At 45.3% G+C, this 14,482-nt stretch overlaps 1 protein-coding gene across 2 annotated transcripts; it reads left to right on the plus strand.

The window, feature by feature from the left end:
• Positions 1-635: 635 nt before the first annotated feature.
• TBC1D7 (TBC1 domain family member 7) lies at positions 636-14,165 on the plus strand. Of its 2 annotated transcripts, none has more exons than XM_084794590.1 (8): positions 636-835; positions 2,069-2,206; positions 3,196-3,276; positions 5,960-6,147; positions 9,712-9,849; positions 11,757-11,902; positions 12,764-12,893; positions 13,924-14,165. In XM_084794590.1, the coding sequence occupies exons 2-8, from the start codon at positions 2,095-2,097 to the stop codon at positions 14,008-14,010; spliced, it is 882 nt and encodes a 293-aa protein (XP_084650716.1). In that variant the 5' UTR covers positions 636-835; positions 2,069-2,094; the 3' UTR covers positions 14,011-14,165. The 2 variants fall into 2 exon arrangements, with proteins under 2 accessions (XP_084650716.1, XP_084650715.1); XM_084794589.1 differs by having other exon boundaries at positions 636-821; positions 2,057-2,206.
• The last annotated feature ends 317 nt before the right edge of the window (positions 14,166-14,482 follow it).

A 14,482-nucleotide genomic window follows, 5' to 3' on the forward strand; every position in this document is an offset into this window, starting at 1 on the left:
CCATTGGAAGACCGCTAAGTTTAAAAATATTTATGTGTATAAAATTGTCTGCGTGCTTGTGCACCATGCGTGCACCCAGTACTGGTAGGAATCAGAAGAGGACTTTGGATTTCCTGGAACTAGGGTTCCAATGGTTGTGAGCTACCGCGTGAGTGCTGGGACTTGAACCAGAGTTCTCTGCAACAGTAGTAAGTGCTCTTAACCGCCATCTCTCCTGTCCGTCACTGAATTCTTAATAGCTGGGGCCTTACTGTTTTTTTGTTTTCTCGTGGACACTTTGAACGTTTGAGAGAAGCAGTGAGGTGTAATCAATAAACCAAGGATAATCTTCACCCAGCGAAGTGGAAAAAACACTGGCTGGGGGTATACCGGTCCCAACTGGTCAGGGCCAAGGCGGCCGGAGAAGAGCACTCTAAACATGCACGGCCTCAAAGAAGGGCAGACGATCATCAGGGTCTCAGGATCAAGAGTAAACGGCTGTTGATGAGGGGCAGACACTGAAGCACCAGCGCGCAAAGACCGCTCAGCTCTTCCGGGCTTTACAGCTTAAGCGCCGGAGTGTGGGAGGAGCTTCCTGCCCATGCCTTCTGCGCACGAGTATTCTGTGCAACGTCACGTCCGGTGACGGCTTAGTGGCGACGCAGGGCGTGCTGCAGCGGCGGGGAAGTCCGGCGCGGTGTCCGGTGGCATTGCTCCCCTCGCTCACTCGGCCCGACACTTCTCGTTCCGCCTGCCTGCCGGTGGCTCCGCGTGCCCGGTCTGCTCTCCGATGCCTCCCCGGATCTCTTAGTCTGAACCCGGGCGCGTTTGCACTGCTAGAGGTGAAGCGTACATAGTCGGGAGATCGGGGCCTGGGGCTTCACCGGGTGCCGGCACCTTTCCTGCAGGTGGAAGGCACTTTGTCAGGAATTGACAGCAAGTCCTTCGGGGCGATGTCTTTGCTATTACAGAAAAGAAAACCCAAAAATTCCAGACTTTGCATTTTAATGCTTTGGATTTTTAAAAACAGCTATTAAGAAAGCATTTAAATTTAAAAGCAACACTAAATTCTAAATCGTTTTTTCAAAAGTGAATTCTAATTTTCCCTGTGACAGAATCTGTTCAGATGACCCCCCCACCCCCACCCACATCCCCAAGTAATCCGCCTACCTTGGTGGGGGGCTTTTAGTAGCTGAGAACTTTATTCTTTGGAAGAATATTTGCATTTTTAGTGCTTTCTTCACTAACCTATTTTGATCTTTTCCGGGTTCACCAGTAGAATCATGAGAGTTGTTCTGAACGAATGGTGGGGCCTCTGATATGCTCTGAGCGCTCATGCGGGTTTAATGTGGTGTCACACTTGTCATCTGGTCATCTGTCTACATTCCTAACCGTCTTCTGGTTATACGTTAATGTAGTTTATCTGTTGGAGGTTTCATGTTTTGATAATTATATTTGGAAGAATTGTGTTTACAGTAGAAGAAAAATAAGGGCAGGACCTATTGCCCATTTTAGAAAGCACAGCTAAGCAAAACAAAGGACATTAAAGACACCTAGAATCCTAATAACTCAAGATAACTGTTGTTAACATTTTGGGTTTCCTCTTATTAGAAAAATAATAATGTGTATCTTGGACGAGGAGTGGTGGTCCACACCTTTTATCCCAGCACCCAGGAAGAGTTCGAGGCCAGCCTGAGCCACTTAGTGAGACTAGTTGTAAAACTGGAGGCAGAATCATTGTAGATACCATTGCTTACCTAACCCCCTGTTGACATGACATAACTTGCCTGGTTTTCCATTTCATCTTTTTTATTTGAACATTTACAGTGGCTACATCATGCTAGGAGCTCTCATAAGGAAAGAACCCTAGCACCTTCATTCTGTGCCATCTGTTTCAGTAGCTTGGAGAACAGCGTACTTATATCTTGTCTTTGACCAAGGTACATAAGAAGGTGGGATTAGGGTTGTGTGGATTTAAAGATTTAATGCTCCTTGCTTAGGGATAGGTGATTTATTTATTCAAAAGGCAGAGAAAAATCACTTAATGTCTTTCAAATTCTTTTTTCTTTGGTTTTAGGCACACTAAAAGAAAAAAAAACCCTCTAAGAATGAAACATGACTGACGACTCTCAGAGGAACTTTCGTTCAGTCTACTATGAGAAAGTCGGGTTTCGAGGAGTTGAAGAAAAGAAATCACTGGAAATCCTCCTGAAAGATGACCGTTTGGGTTCGTCTCACTTACACAACCTTATTGGTTTACAGTTACCGGGAACATTACCTTAAAGGACTCAAAGCAGCGCTTATCATTTGATTGATATATATACATATATATGTATATATATATATATGTGTGTGTGTGTGTGTGTGTGTGTGTGTGTGTGTGTGTGTGTATACACACATATTTTTTTTAAAGTGAAATGGACACATCAGAGTGGTGTAATTTGAGAAGAGTTGAAGGTTTTTCAAATTCACTGGGGCAGAAGGTTTTGCAAAACGTCTTATAAACTGACACTGCTGAGTATGGTGATGCAAAACTTTCTGGCACTCAGGAGGCAGAGGCAGGTGGCTCTTTGAGTCCAAGGGCAGCCTGGTCTACATGGAGAGTTCCAGGCAGCCAGGGGATACATAAGACATCCTTACCCTTAAAAAGAAGTCAATACTATTTTTAAGAAATTAAGCCTATATATTTCCTCTCAATTTCTAGATGTATCACCATGGTTTCTAGGTAAACCCTACAAGAACCCTGGGTGTGATTTTCTTTTGTGGAAGATAATCCTTTACTACACATCTTAAGCCAACAACAATAAAGGCTATTGTGACTCACAGTAAAACAGAACCATAGCATAAAAACAAACAGGCGCTTCTTATTGTTGGCAGAGCTGGGATGGAACTTGGGGCCTAGCACGTGCTAAGATGTGCTCTACCACCGAGCAGCATGTATCCCCACCCAGGCCTATATTTAGTAAGTAATGTTAACATAGAGGGGATGTAGCAATATATGCAAAGTGCATTTCGGTGCTGCAAAAGTGCTCTTGTGGATAACTTGATTGTAGAAGACCCGCTTAGGAATGAGACCGTTCCTAAGTTTGCTCATCATGTGATGCCTTTCTCCTCAAGGCGTGTCTGAGCTAGACTTGCAGTTTTAAGAAATGGGCCTGCACTATCAGGTGCTGTGAGGCCACGAGATGTTTCTAATTGTTCTTTCTCTCTCTTCAGACATCGAGAAGCTTTGCACGTTTAGCCAGAGGTTCCCTCTCCCATCCATGTATCGCGCTTTGGTCTGGAAGGTGCTTCTAGGTATGAGACCCAGGCGGTGAGGGATTTAATTTCACATGTATTGAGTGGGATCCTTTGTCATCTTACAGTCTCAAAAGGAGGATTTGCTTAGCTTCTTTGCTGACTGTTGGGTCTTTCCCAGGAGGGCCAATTACTGCTCACTGTAAAAAGCCTTTAGGTTGGTGACTTCGGCAGAAATATATTATTGATTATTCTTGGAGTGTCTGCTTATTGGTGGCAGTAGAGAAGATCGTATTTGTTCCTGAACTGAAGCCTTTGTGCGCTCAGGTGTCTGGTGGGTCTCTGTGGTCACTACCTGCAAAAGCAATGGCAACTATTGTAGTTTTCCCCATAGCATTTTTCTTTCTTAAATATTTTTTTTCTCTTTCTTAAATCTTACATGGAAATTTTGTGGCCATCAAAATCAGTTCCGCTCAAGCATACACTTTAGGTGGCCATGCCATCTGGCAAGAACACTGGGCTTGGAGAAGGGAGAACTGTCTTTACTGTCAGTGGGGTAACATCAGGTTTACATCAGGGAAGGGCCCTTGGGCATGTATTATGGCTGAAGACTGTTGAGTTTGTCTAGCTGCTGCTTCCCAGAACATTCTTTAGAATAATTGGTCTGTGGGGTTTTGTGCCAAAGGGAGTCACAGTCAAGTGAACTTGCATGACATGCATGTGTCAGACACTCATCTGAGCACTTTATGAGTTTGTCTCGTCATCCCAGCAGCTTGTGGACTTAGGTATTATTATCTCTGATTTTCAGATGGGGAGAAGCTGAGGCATAGGAGACAGGGGGAATTTCTGAAGATCTTCAAGTCAGTGAACTGTGGTTAGACCTCAAACCCAGGAGTCCTGACTCCAGAGTCTCTGATTTGTACATCCTCATTAGGTTAATGGGGCTGGAAGAAATAAAGTGAAAAAAATTGCTTACATCAAGATGAGCCTTAACAATGCATTGGTACCACTCGACAGTCCATTTTCTTAGGACAGTGCTTGGGGCTCTGATTCTCCAGGGAACATTCGGTGTTGGGCTTCTCTGTCCCATTTCCTGCCTCTGCTAGATGAGGACACAAATGCCCACATTGTTGTGATAGACTGAAACACTGGGAAGTCCTGGGATTAGCTGACCTGAGACTGGAGCCCAGCGCCACTGAAGACATGGCCAGCGGTCTTCCCATTGTTGTCACGATGCCATTTACTTATTAAAAATAAAGAAGGGAGGCCAGTGGGATGACAGTGAGTAAAAGTGCTTGCTGTGCGAGCTTGGCAGCCTGAGTTCATTCCCCAGAACCCACCTAAAGGTGGAAGGTGAGAGCTGATCCCTCAAAATCGTCCTACACACACACACACACACACACACACACACACACACACACACACACAGAGTTGGGTGAGAACTGACTCCTCAAAGTGTGCACACACATACACACACACACACACACACACACACACACACACACACACACACAGAGTCGGGTGAGAACTGACCCCTCAAAGTATATACACACACAGACACACAGACACACACAAACACACACAGTCAGGTGAGAACTGACCCCTCAAAGTGTACACACACACACACACACACACAGAGTTAGGTGAGAACTGACCCCTCAAAGTATACACACACACACACACACACACACACACACACACACACACACACAGAGTCAGGTGAGAACTGACCCCTCAAAGTGTACACACACACACACACACACACAGAGTCAGGTGAGAACTGACTCCTTAAAGTCATCCTACACACCTACACACACACACACACACACACACACACAAAGTTAGGTGAGAACTGACCCCTTAAAGTCATCCTACACACCTACACACACACACACACAAAGTCAGGTGAGAACTGACCCCTCAAAGTATACACACACACACACACACACACACAGAGTCAGGTGAGAACTGACCCCTTAAAGTCATCCTACACACCTACACACACACACACACACACACACATACACACACATACACAGAGTCAGGGAGAACTGACCCCTCAAAGTCATCCTACACACCTACACACACACACACACACACACACACACACAAAGTTAGGTGAGAACTGATCCCTCAAAGTCGTCCTACACACCTACACACACACCTACACACACACACACACACACACACACACACACACACACTCATTCTAAAGCCTAATGAGCAGGCAACATACTTAAGTCATGACTATAAAGTATCAAAGAAATGGAGGATATCCTTATTGACGAAGACCACGGACCTGCTTTGCCCCAGTGATGGGGTATCCTGTGCATGAGTTTTCCCTGAGAAAGGGGTTCAATAAGCTGTTCTGAGATGTGGAGGCCAAGTGCTAGAAATGGAGAGGGCCTGAGGAGCTAAAGATGCTCTCGGCTGCGGTCCATGAGTGGAGTCAAGCCATCATTACGGTTGATGTGGTTATTGTCTTGAAATTATGTCACATGCTTGCTTAAAGGCTTTTGTGGTGCCGTCTCGTTTCTCTCTAATATCAATGATGTACCAGCTCGCAAAGCTCTGAACACACAAGATTGTTAGAGTGTGACTTTTTGAAAGGGAATTTACATGATCGTTATTTGTGTGAGTCTCAGCTGTGGGGGCCGCTTCTCACAGGATTCTTTCGGCTAAAGGAGGGATTTGGGTGGGTGTCTCAGCATTTGCCCCTTTCCTGTCCTGTCTTTCTGTGTAGGGATCTTGCCTCCCCATCACGACTCTCATGCTCAGGTGATGGCCTATCGCAAAGATCAGTACTCCGATGTTCTTCATGCCCTCACAGTAGTTCGCTTCATCAGTGATGCCACCCCTCAGGCTGAGGTGTATCTTCGCATGTACCAGCTTGAGTCTGGGAAGCTGCCTCGAAGTCCCTCTTTTCCGCTGGTGAGTGGTCATTCTCCCTTGACATTTAACTCAACCCCTTTTCTAAAATTACCTGTGGTTGTGAGCTTAGCCTTTAACGGCTGAGCCATTTGCCGGGAGGTGGTGGTGCTCACCTTTAATCCCAGCACTTGGGAGGCAGAGGCAGGTGGATCTCCATGAGTTCGAGGCCAGCCAGGATTACAGAGCAAGTTCAAGGACAGCCAGAGCTGTTACATAGAGAAAACCTACATCGAAAAACCAAAAAAATCAAACCAAAGAAAAATTACTTTTGATTTTGTCTGTTAATGTGTTTGCAGAGGTGTGGCTTGAACCTAGGTCCTCATGAATGCTAAGCAAGAGCTCTTATCACTGAGCCATGCCTCTAAGACTTTATTTTTGCTAGCTTCCATTATGTAATGTTTTGTCTTAGAAACTTTCAGTGGGGCTGGACAGATGGCTCAGTGGTTAAGGGCACTGACTACTCTTCTAGAGGACCCAGGTTCAAATCCCAGCACCCACATGGCTTATCACAAATATATATATGGAAACATTAAATTATGTTATATAATTTATATACTATTTATATGTAAATTTATGTACATATGATTTATATGTCATATATTATTTACAGTATAAATATAAATAATAATTATGTGAAATAATATGTAAATATGTTATACATATAAATACATTAAACAGCACATATTTATTGGTTATATACAATTATTTATATACAATTTATATATTACCTTTACTATGTAATTAATTAATTAGAAAATTTGAGGCAAAGGCTCACTCTGTCAACCTGGCTGGCCAGGAACTTGTGACTTAGACCAGGCTGGTTTGGTCTTGAACCCACACAGCTCCATCTGCCTCTGCTTCCTGAGTGCTGGGATTAAAGGTACCACCCACATGGAATTTTGGGGCATATAAATACCCATCCTGTTGTTGTTGTTGCCTAAAATGTTTTTACTGCTCTGATCGCCAAATGGTGATTCTCAAATTTCTGAATTCTTCCTGCTCTGTTAGTTGGCTCCATCTGTAAGAGTTTCCCTTTCCATTTTTTTTAATTGATGTCAGTGTGGATGTCTGTTAATGGCCTACAATCTTTCACTGCCATTTTTTTTTTAATGTTGAATGCTCTAGCTTTGGCTAGTAGAGCCCTTTTCATCTGACACCTGTGTCTGTCTGATACATTCATTGCTTCAAGTGTTTCCTGAGACTTTGGCCCAAAAAGATGCCCCAGGATCAGCTTTTGTTTCCTCTGCTGCAGCTCTGGCCTGAGCCTTTGTTTCTGTTCTCCTGGGCTGTTTGCTTTGAGGCTCTCTTAGTAGACAGAAGTAGGAAATATATATATATATATTTCCTATGAGTATGTATATACATCTATACATATTCATCCAGCCAATTTGTTTCTCATTCTTTTATATACACATACACACTACACACCCACATATGTATATGTATACATAGTGTTTGTGTGTGTGTGTATGTGTATGTATGCATTTATATAGGAAAACATAGACACTGTGCTGCTGTGCTGAAACCCAGAGCATCACACGGCAGACAGGTACTCTTCTGCTGAGTTACACACCATCCTCTGTACATTAGTGTACATCTTTCTATATAATAATACAATCCTGGGTTCGCAATGATAAGTTCAATTTCTACCCCATATTACAAGTTCACTTGAGCCTTCCCTCTGACAGTTGCTGATATTAAAAAGTTCCCACTGTCCTAAGGCATTCGCTTCTGGCTTATTTTCCTGTCTGTGCCGATGGTGCCAGCCACCTCTAGCTGCTTTCCTGCAGGTGTCTAGGTAGTTTAACGAAGGCTTTTCTCTGTTTGGCTAAAGCAGAGTGAATTTTTTAGGCAAGGATTTACTTGCAATCTTTGATTATCTACAGAACTTGTTTTTAGTGAAGATGGAGCTTTGAACGAGGTGTGGTGTCACCACCTCTAACCCCAGTCCTTAGAGGCTGAGAAGGGAGGGTCTGGAGCTTGCGACCAGCTACGTAGTGAGACCCTGCCTCAAAACACAGGGGACCTACTTTACATCTGACTTATTACGTATCTTTATAGATGTAGGAAGCTAATGATAGAGTGCCTGTGACAAATTAGTGCTAATAAAGGCCATCCGTTCACTCTTACGGTTACATTTATGAAGCGGGCCAAAAGTCCAAATGTTAAGTGGCTCTTAGGACAGGCTCATTTTCCTGTCACTCAGAGGCAGCACTGTGACACTGATAGTGCCACATGGGCTCTGTGGTTCTGGGACTGAATCCGTGGCCTCCTGGGTGCCACATCTCTAGCCCACCTGCTGTCCCTGTCTCACCTTTACTAAGCTGCCCAGTCGCCGTCCTCCTCCCTTAGCTTCCCCAGCAGCTGAACCTGCAGGCCTGAGGCACTAGAAGGGCTGTGAGTTCTTGAATTACGTGCTGGGTAAGGTTAGCTATTCTGGTAGTATAAGGAATCTAAATCTAAGTTACTGGCATGACTCCCATCTCATCCCTGCCCACCGGGCCGTGCTCTGAGCCCAGACACCTTCCCTGCAGTGTCAGGGGCGCTTGCTGTCTGAACACGGTGCCGGCGCACCCAGCCCCCTCTTTTGCTATTATCTGCTAGAACGAGCTTGTGAGTTCTTAGCTGGAGCACAGCTGGGTGAAGGACATTAGTCTTCCCTTGCCTCGGCAGACGGATCGGGAGCAGGCAGTGACATGCAACCTGCAGAGTCACTAGGCCAGGCCTAGGCCTGGAGAGGAGACTTCCTTTCCTCCTTTCTCCTTCTGTGTGCTGCAATATTGTGGTAAACTGTTGAGAGAAATACATTCCTAGTAGTGCTAACTCTGCAACTCCTTACGTTTTATGGATATCAACAAGCTGAAGAAAAGCCTAAGCATGGGCTGCTTTTTGTTAAAAGAGGAATTTTCGTTTAACTTGGGGCTTCTCAGGGGGAATAGAAGGGTATGTCTTAATTTCCTTTAACCTATGAAATCCCAGGCAAAAATGTAAGGTTTCTTTTGGTTTGTTTGTTTGTTTTTAGTGTTAATGGCAATGTTTGAAAACAAAATAATTTTTGAAATAGAGTTTGTTTTATAATATTCCTCCGTTGAAAATTACTCAAGGGCTTATTTTCATGTCTGAATATTAACAGATTTGATAAATGTCATTCTTCTCCTAAAATTCTGATTCTATGATGTTTAAACTTAAGTAGAACAGGATTCTAAAAGTATGTGTAGAAGCTTTGACATAAATCAGATGTTTTGTGAGCCCATTTGGAGTCCCTCTGTACTGACACATTCCAAAATGGTTTTTGTCATCACACCCCTTGAAGGAACCCTGATCTAGCATGGGGCCTGGCTGGGTGGAGAGAGACCCTGCCTTGCCTGTGTTTGCAGCAGACTCCACACAAAAGCCAGCTGTTGCTCAGCCGTGCTGACTCCCATGAATCTCCTCACTGACACACTCTGCCATCTGATCCCGCACTGACTTATTAGTGTGGCCTCTTGAGGATGCAGGGGGCAGTAAAGAAATATGTCTTCCCTTCTGCTGCCTGCCTCTTGAGATTCATTATTAATCTTCCAGGAGCCGGAGGATGAAGTCTTTCTTGCCATTGCTAACGCCATGGAGGAGATGGTGGAAGACAGCGTCGACTGTTACTGGATCACTCGATGCTTCATGAAACAGTTAAATCACAAGTACCGGGATTCTTTACCTCAGCTGGTGAGGTTTTGGGGTTGTTGTTGTTGTTGTTGTTGTTGTTGTTGTTGTTTTCTATTGAGGACTAAGCAGTGTCAGAAGTACTCTTCCTCTGGTTGGTGTTGCTGTGATGAGCAGACTCTGAGCAGTGGCTGCTGGCAAATGTTTTCTGCAGAAGGCCAGGAAGTGTTTCCCATGGAATGGGCCCGTGTCTCCTTTGTAAGGTCTGCTTTTAGGGCATAAAGGAGACTGTGGGGTCTCCATGTGGACTCACCTGCTCGGAGTAGTCCCGATCCTGGTCCAGAACCACTGGCTTATCTAGGACGGTCCCTCTGAGTTAGCTAGGGCTTCTGTCCGCCCACTTGTGTGGAAGGCCTAGAGGCAGAAGCTTGCCTCTTCCACGTAACCTCCGGTCCGGAGTTGGAGCAGCCAGACCTGGTGGACCTCAGGGCTCCTGTCATCTTGTTCCAGCTTGAACATATGTACACTCACACACATAGGAACACATGAAGTACATTACTCACAACAAGGGCCTGCCTTGTTGTTTGTGTGTCTGTAGCTCAGTATTTGCAGAACTTCTTGATTCATTCAGATAAACTGGTCACTTCCCATTAGTACTCGTGAGATTTTAAAAACTTCTCCTTACCTTTTCTCAATTAAATCAGAGTCTAAATAGGTGTGGGGCCTAGAATTATAATGTTTCAGATCCTTAGGCGGTTCTGATTGTAACTCAGATTGACAGTCTCTCATTGAAAAATCACCTTTCCTCCATAATTTACTCAGTGTTCCTCTTATGAGTTTGCTGTAATTATGTCTAGTAGCCCCACCCCAACAGCAAACACACCCTTGCTTTTTGCATGAGTGTATGCATGTATGACCGTGTCTTTTGCTGCGAGGGAGCGTAGAAGCCTTTATTTACTTCGTGAAGAATTTAGAGTTGGGGGCAGGACTGGAGAGATGGCTCAGTGGTTAAGAGCACATGTTACTCTTGCAGAGGACCTACATTTGATTCCCAGCACCCAGATGACAGCTCACACCCATCTAGAACTCCAGGTCCAGGAATTCCAATACCCTCTTATGGTTTTTGTTTGTACTAGGCACTCACATGGTGCACAGACATATATATAGACATCCTCATGTTTGCGTGCCCGTGTGTGTGCACGTGTGCATGGGGGGGCAGTGGGTGTAGACCATTAGAGGGGGTTGAGAGTCCCCTATCTTTCTCCACCTGGACAAAGGCTTGTGTTTTCTCGGCTAGGCTGGAAGCCAGCAAGCCCCTGAGATCCTCCTGTCTCTGCTTCTCTTGGGAGCCAGGGTTACAGGAATGCAGGATGCTTACCTTGTTATATGGGTGCTGGGATCTGAACTCCAGTCCCCTGATTGTGCAGCAAGTACTCTTAATCTCAGAGGGGCAGTTTTTCTAGCTCGTAACTTTTGGCTTCTGGAGACAGGCCCTCCGATGTAGCCCAGGCCGGCCTCAGACTCCGTCATTGTCACACAGTTTTAAATGCTGAGATTAGCGGTTTGCGCCACCACACCCAGCTTTCCCCTTTCCATCTCTCTGTATGATTGGCTGCTTCAGATCACCAGTATCGCCACGCGCCTTTCGTAGGTGTCCATTGTAACTGACTCTTGCTTTGGACTCGGCTTTTGCTGTCGGATCTGGTTAGGGCGCTAGCAGGGTGACAGTCGTTCCATTTTGTCTGGTAATTGTCTTATGGGCTGAGCACAGAAAGAGTTGCACGTCCTGAGAAAGCCCTCAGTTCCAGAACTGTCACCACTGACCCCAAACTGTTGTGCTATGACTGACCCCTCGCGTTTTCTAGCACTTTCTTTTACTCAGCATGTACATTTTTTTCATCATAGGTTGTAGCATGACACCTGACATTCTGTTACAGGAAACAAGTAATCACTTGCTATGTAATCTTTAGCCCAAGGCTTTCGAACAGTACTTGAATCTGGAAGACAGTAGGCTGCTGAGTCACCTGAAGACGTGTTCTGCAGTGTCCAAACTTCCTTATGATCTCTGGTTCAAAAGGTGCTTCGCGGGATGCCTGCCCGAGTCCAGTTTACAGAGGTACGTGTCCCCCACTGCATACCGGCAGTGTGGAGTCGGAAGGAGATCCTGGCCCCTCATGTGATCACCCCTCAAAGTTGGAGTTGGCTTCAGAACAAGAAAGCGATTCAAAGCTACGTTTCCTAGCAGTTTCTGTAACTGAAATGTGGTCTCCTTATTGTTGAATACATGCCTATGAAGACTGTGGGCCTCAGGAGTTGTGTCTGAAACAGTGTGCAGCAGCCTGAGTGGTTCCGTTCCAGACAGGTGTTGGATCCTAACGGACGGACACCTTTGCGTTTCTTAGACTTTTCATGATAGCCTCAAATGAGCTGAAGGTCACCAGAGACAAACTTTGCTTCTCCATTCACTTTGAGACACATGCTAAGACAGTGGTTCTCAACGTGTGGATCTCAACTGCTTTGGGGTCAAACAACCCTTTCCCAGGGGTCCCCTAAGACCATCAGAAACATAGCTATTACATTATGATTCATAACAGTAGCAAAATTACAGTTATGTAGTAGCAACAAAAATAATCTTATGGTTTGGTCACAACATGAGGAACTGTCGCAGCATTAGGAAGGTTGAGAACCACTAGGTTAAGAGTATTTCTCAGTCTGAGTCCACAACTCCAGGTCTTTGTGATGTTGTTTTGAAGAAAGGAAGTCAGCATATAGGAAGCGTTAGAGGTAAATGTAACACTATTCTATCTAGAATCTGCTCAGAGGTTTATTTGTCATGTTGTTCGTACTGATTATTTCAGAGTTATTCTTTGAAACATGCACTTAAAATGAGTGTAATTTGGTTTTATTTTATAATCTGAGATGTCTAGGTAACATCAGCTCTAAAGTCCTCTAATTTGGTGATCTCTCTGTTTTGTAGGGTCTGGGATAAAGTTATAAGCGGATCCTGTAAGATCCTAGTTTTTGTAGCGGTAGAAATATTATTGACCTTTAAGATAAAGGTCATGGCACTAAACAGTGCAGAGAAGATAACAAAGTTTCTGGAAAACGTGAGTACTTGGTCTCCTTAGACTTGGGTTCTGGAAATGAAGGCAGCTTGGCAAGCCAACTGTCCTATTGTGTATTGTTACTCTCCTGAAGCATTTTGTTGTGGTTGGTTTGAGCTGGTGACTTATGCTATAACCCACACTGGCCTGGCAATCTCTATATACCCCATGTTGGCTTCCAGTTCTCAATAATCCCCCTGCCTCAGCCTCCAGGGTGCTGGGATTATAGCCAAGCACCCCACTCCTGGCAAGAAGAAATAGTTCTTTTTCCTTAACAGTTCTTTTTCTTTTTCTCTTGGGAGGCTGTTGGTCTGCATGGCAAGCCCTCTGCCTGCAGCATGCCTCCTGAGGGTGGAGTCTCATCCCCAGGGAGCCCAGCAGGAACCTGAGGCATGTGAGCACCATTGGGGTTCCTTAGGCTTTCCCTGCCCTAACTGCCTTTAGTGTGATCCTAGCTGGATTGGTTAATGTGCCTGAGTACTGGTGTGTCCTGGGAAGGCCTCAGTGGCTCAGCTCCTCCTTCCTCTCCCTGGGAAACAGTAAAGAGACTGAGCCTGCATAGAGTGAGTACACTGTGGAGCAGACTCAGAATCCATGCCCCCCCCAACCCCAATTACCCAGCTCTAACATGTCAAGTGTGTCCCAGTAAATAATAAGAGCTAAGGGGATGTGTATGTGTTCATTAAGTGAATCATTGTCATTATATTAATTAGAGGCCAACAGTGCCAGATATGTGCCAAGTGAGGGCTATCTTCTGTCACCCTGGGAACAGCTCTGTGAGTTTGGGCCATTGTTCCCTGACTAGAGATCAGTGCTGAACCGTAGGCAGCTGAGTACTTGTCCAGGGCTAAGTGTGAGTGGGCAGGGCTGCCTGGCACCAGGGTTACTCAGTGTGTCCCTAGGAGCATTAAATCACTTCACATCTGCGGTCAACCTCCAAAAACAGGAAGCTCTTATGGAAACAGGTCTGCGACAGAGGATGAGAGAAGAAACAAACACGGGAATTTCACTTGGACTCATTTGTTCTTCACAGATTCCTCAGGACAGCTCAGACGCCATTGTGAGCAAGGCCATCGACTTGTGGCACAAACACTGTGGGACCCCGGTGCATTCGTCCTGACAGCCCGTGACTTCATGGGCTGTCTGCAGGCCCTCCCTGTGTACTTTGTCCACGTCACTTGGTCTACTAACTGGGTAGAAATAGTCATCTTGCTGTGGTGCTCAAAATGCAACCTCCTCACCCTCACCCCACCCAGTAAAATAATTTAATCAGAATGCCTGGTGTAGCCATGTTGGAAAAATCTGCATATCTTGGGGACACTGACGTGCATCTCTGGGGTTGTGTCGTAAGGGGGTGATTAGGAAGTGCCTTCTGGTCGTACACGGCTCAGTTTAGGTGCAGCCTGGGTAATGCTCATGGATGCACAAGTGAAGCGCTGCCCCCTCTAATGAGCACCAAGCATGTGTTAGCTACTTAGAAAGGCCTGTTTCTGGAAAAAGAACAGCTTCCTTTTCTTGACATCTTGGATTTGGCTTTTGCCTTCTGTTGACCTAGAGTGTGTGTAATGTGTGCTGATTGCCGTCTCTTGCTA

This window comes from Acomys minous (assembly GCF_964271855.1).
Source record: "Acomys minous genome assembly, chromosome: 9".
NCBI classification, from domain to species: Eukaryota; Metazoa; Chordata; class Mammalia; order Rodentia; family Muridae; genus Acomys; species Acomys minous.

Coding starts and splice junctions, on each gene's coding strand:
- TBC1D7 (XM_084794590.1), top strand. CDS start 2,095: ATGACTGACGACTCTCAGAGGAACTTTCGTTCAGTCTACTATGAGAAA. Junction 9,850..11,756: donor GGGATTCTTTACCTCAGCTG/GTGAGGTTTTGG, acceptor TGTAATCTTTAG/CCCAAGGCTTTCGAACAGTA. Junction 11,903..12,763: donor CCCGAGTCCAGTTTACAGAG/GTACGTGTCCCC, acceptor TCTGTTTTGTAG/GGTCTGGGATAAAGTTATAA.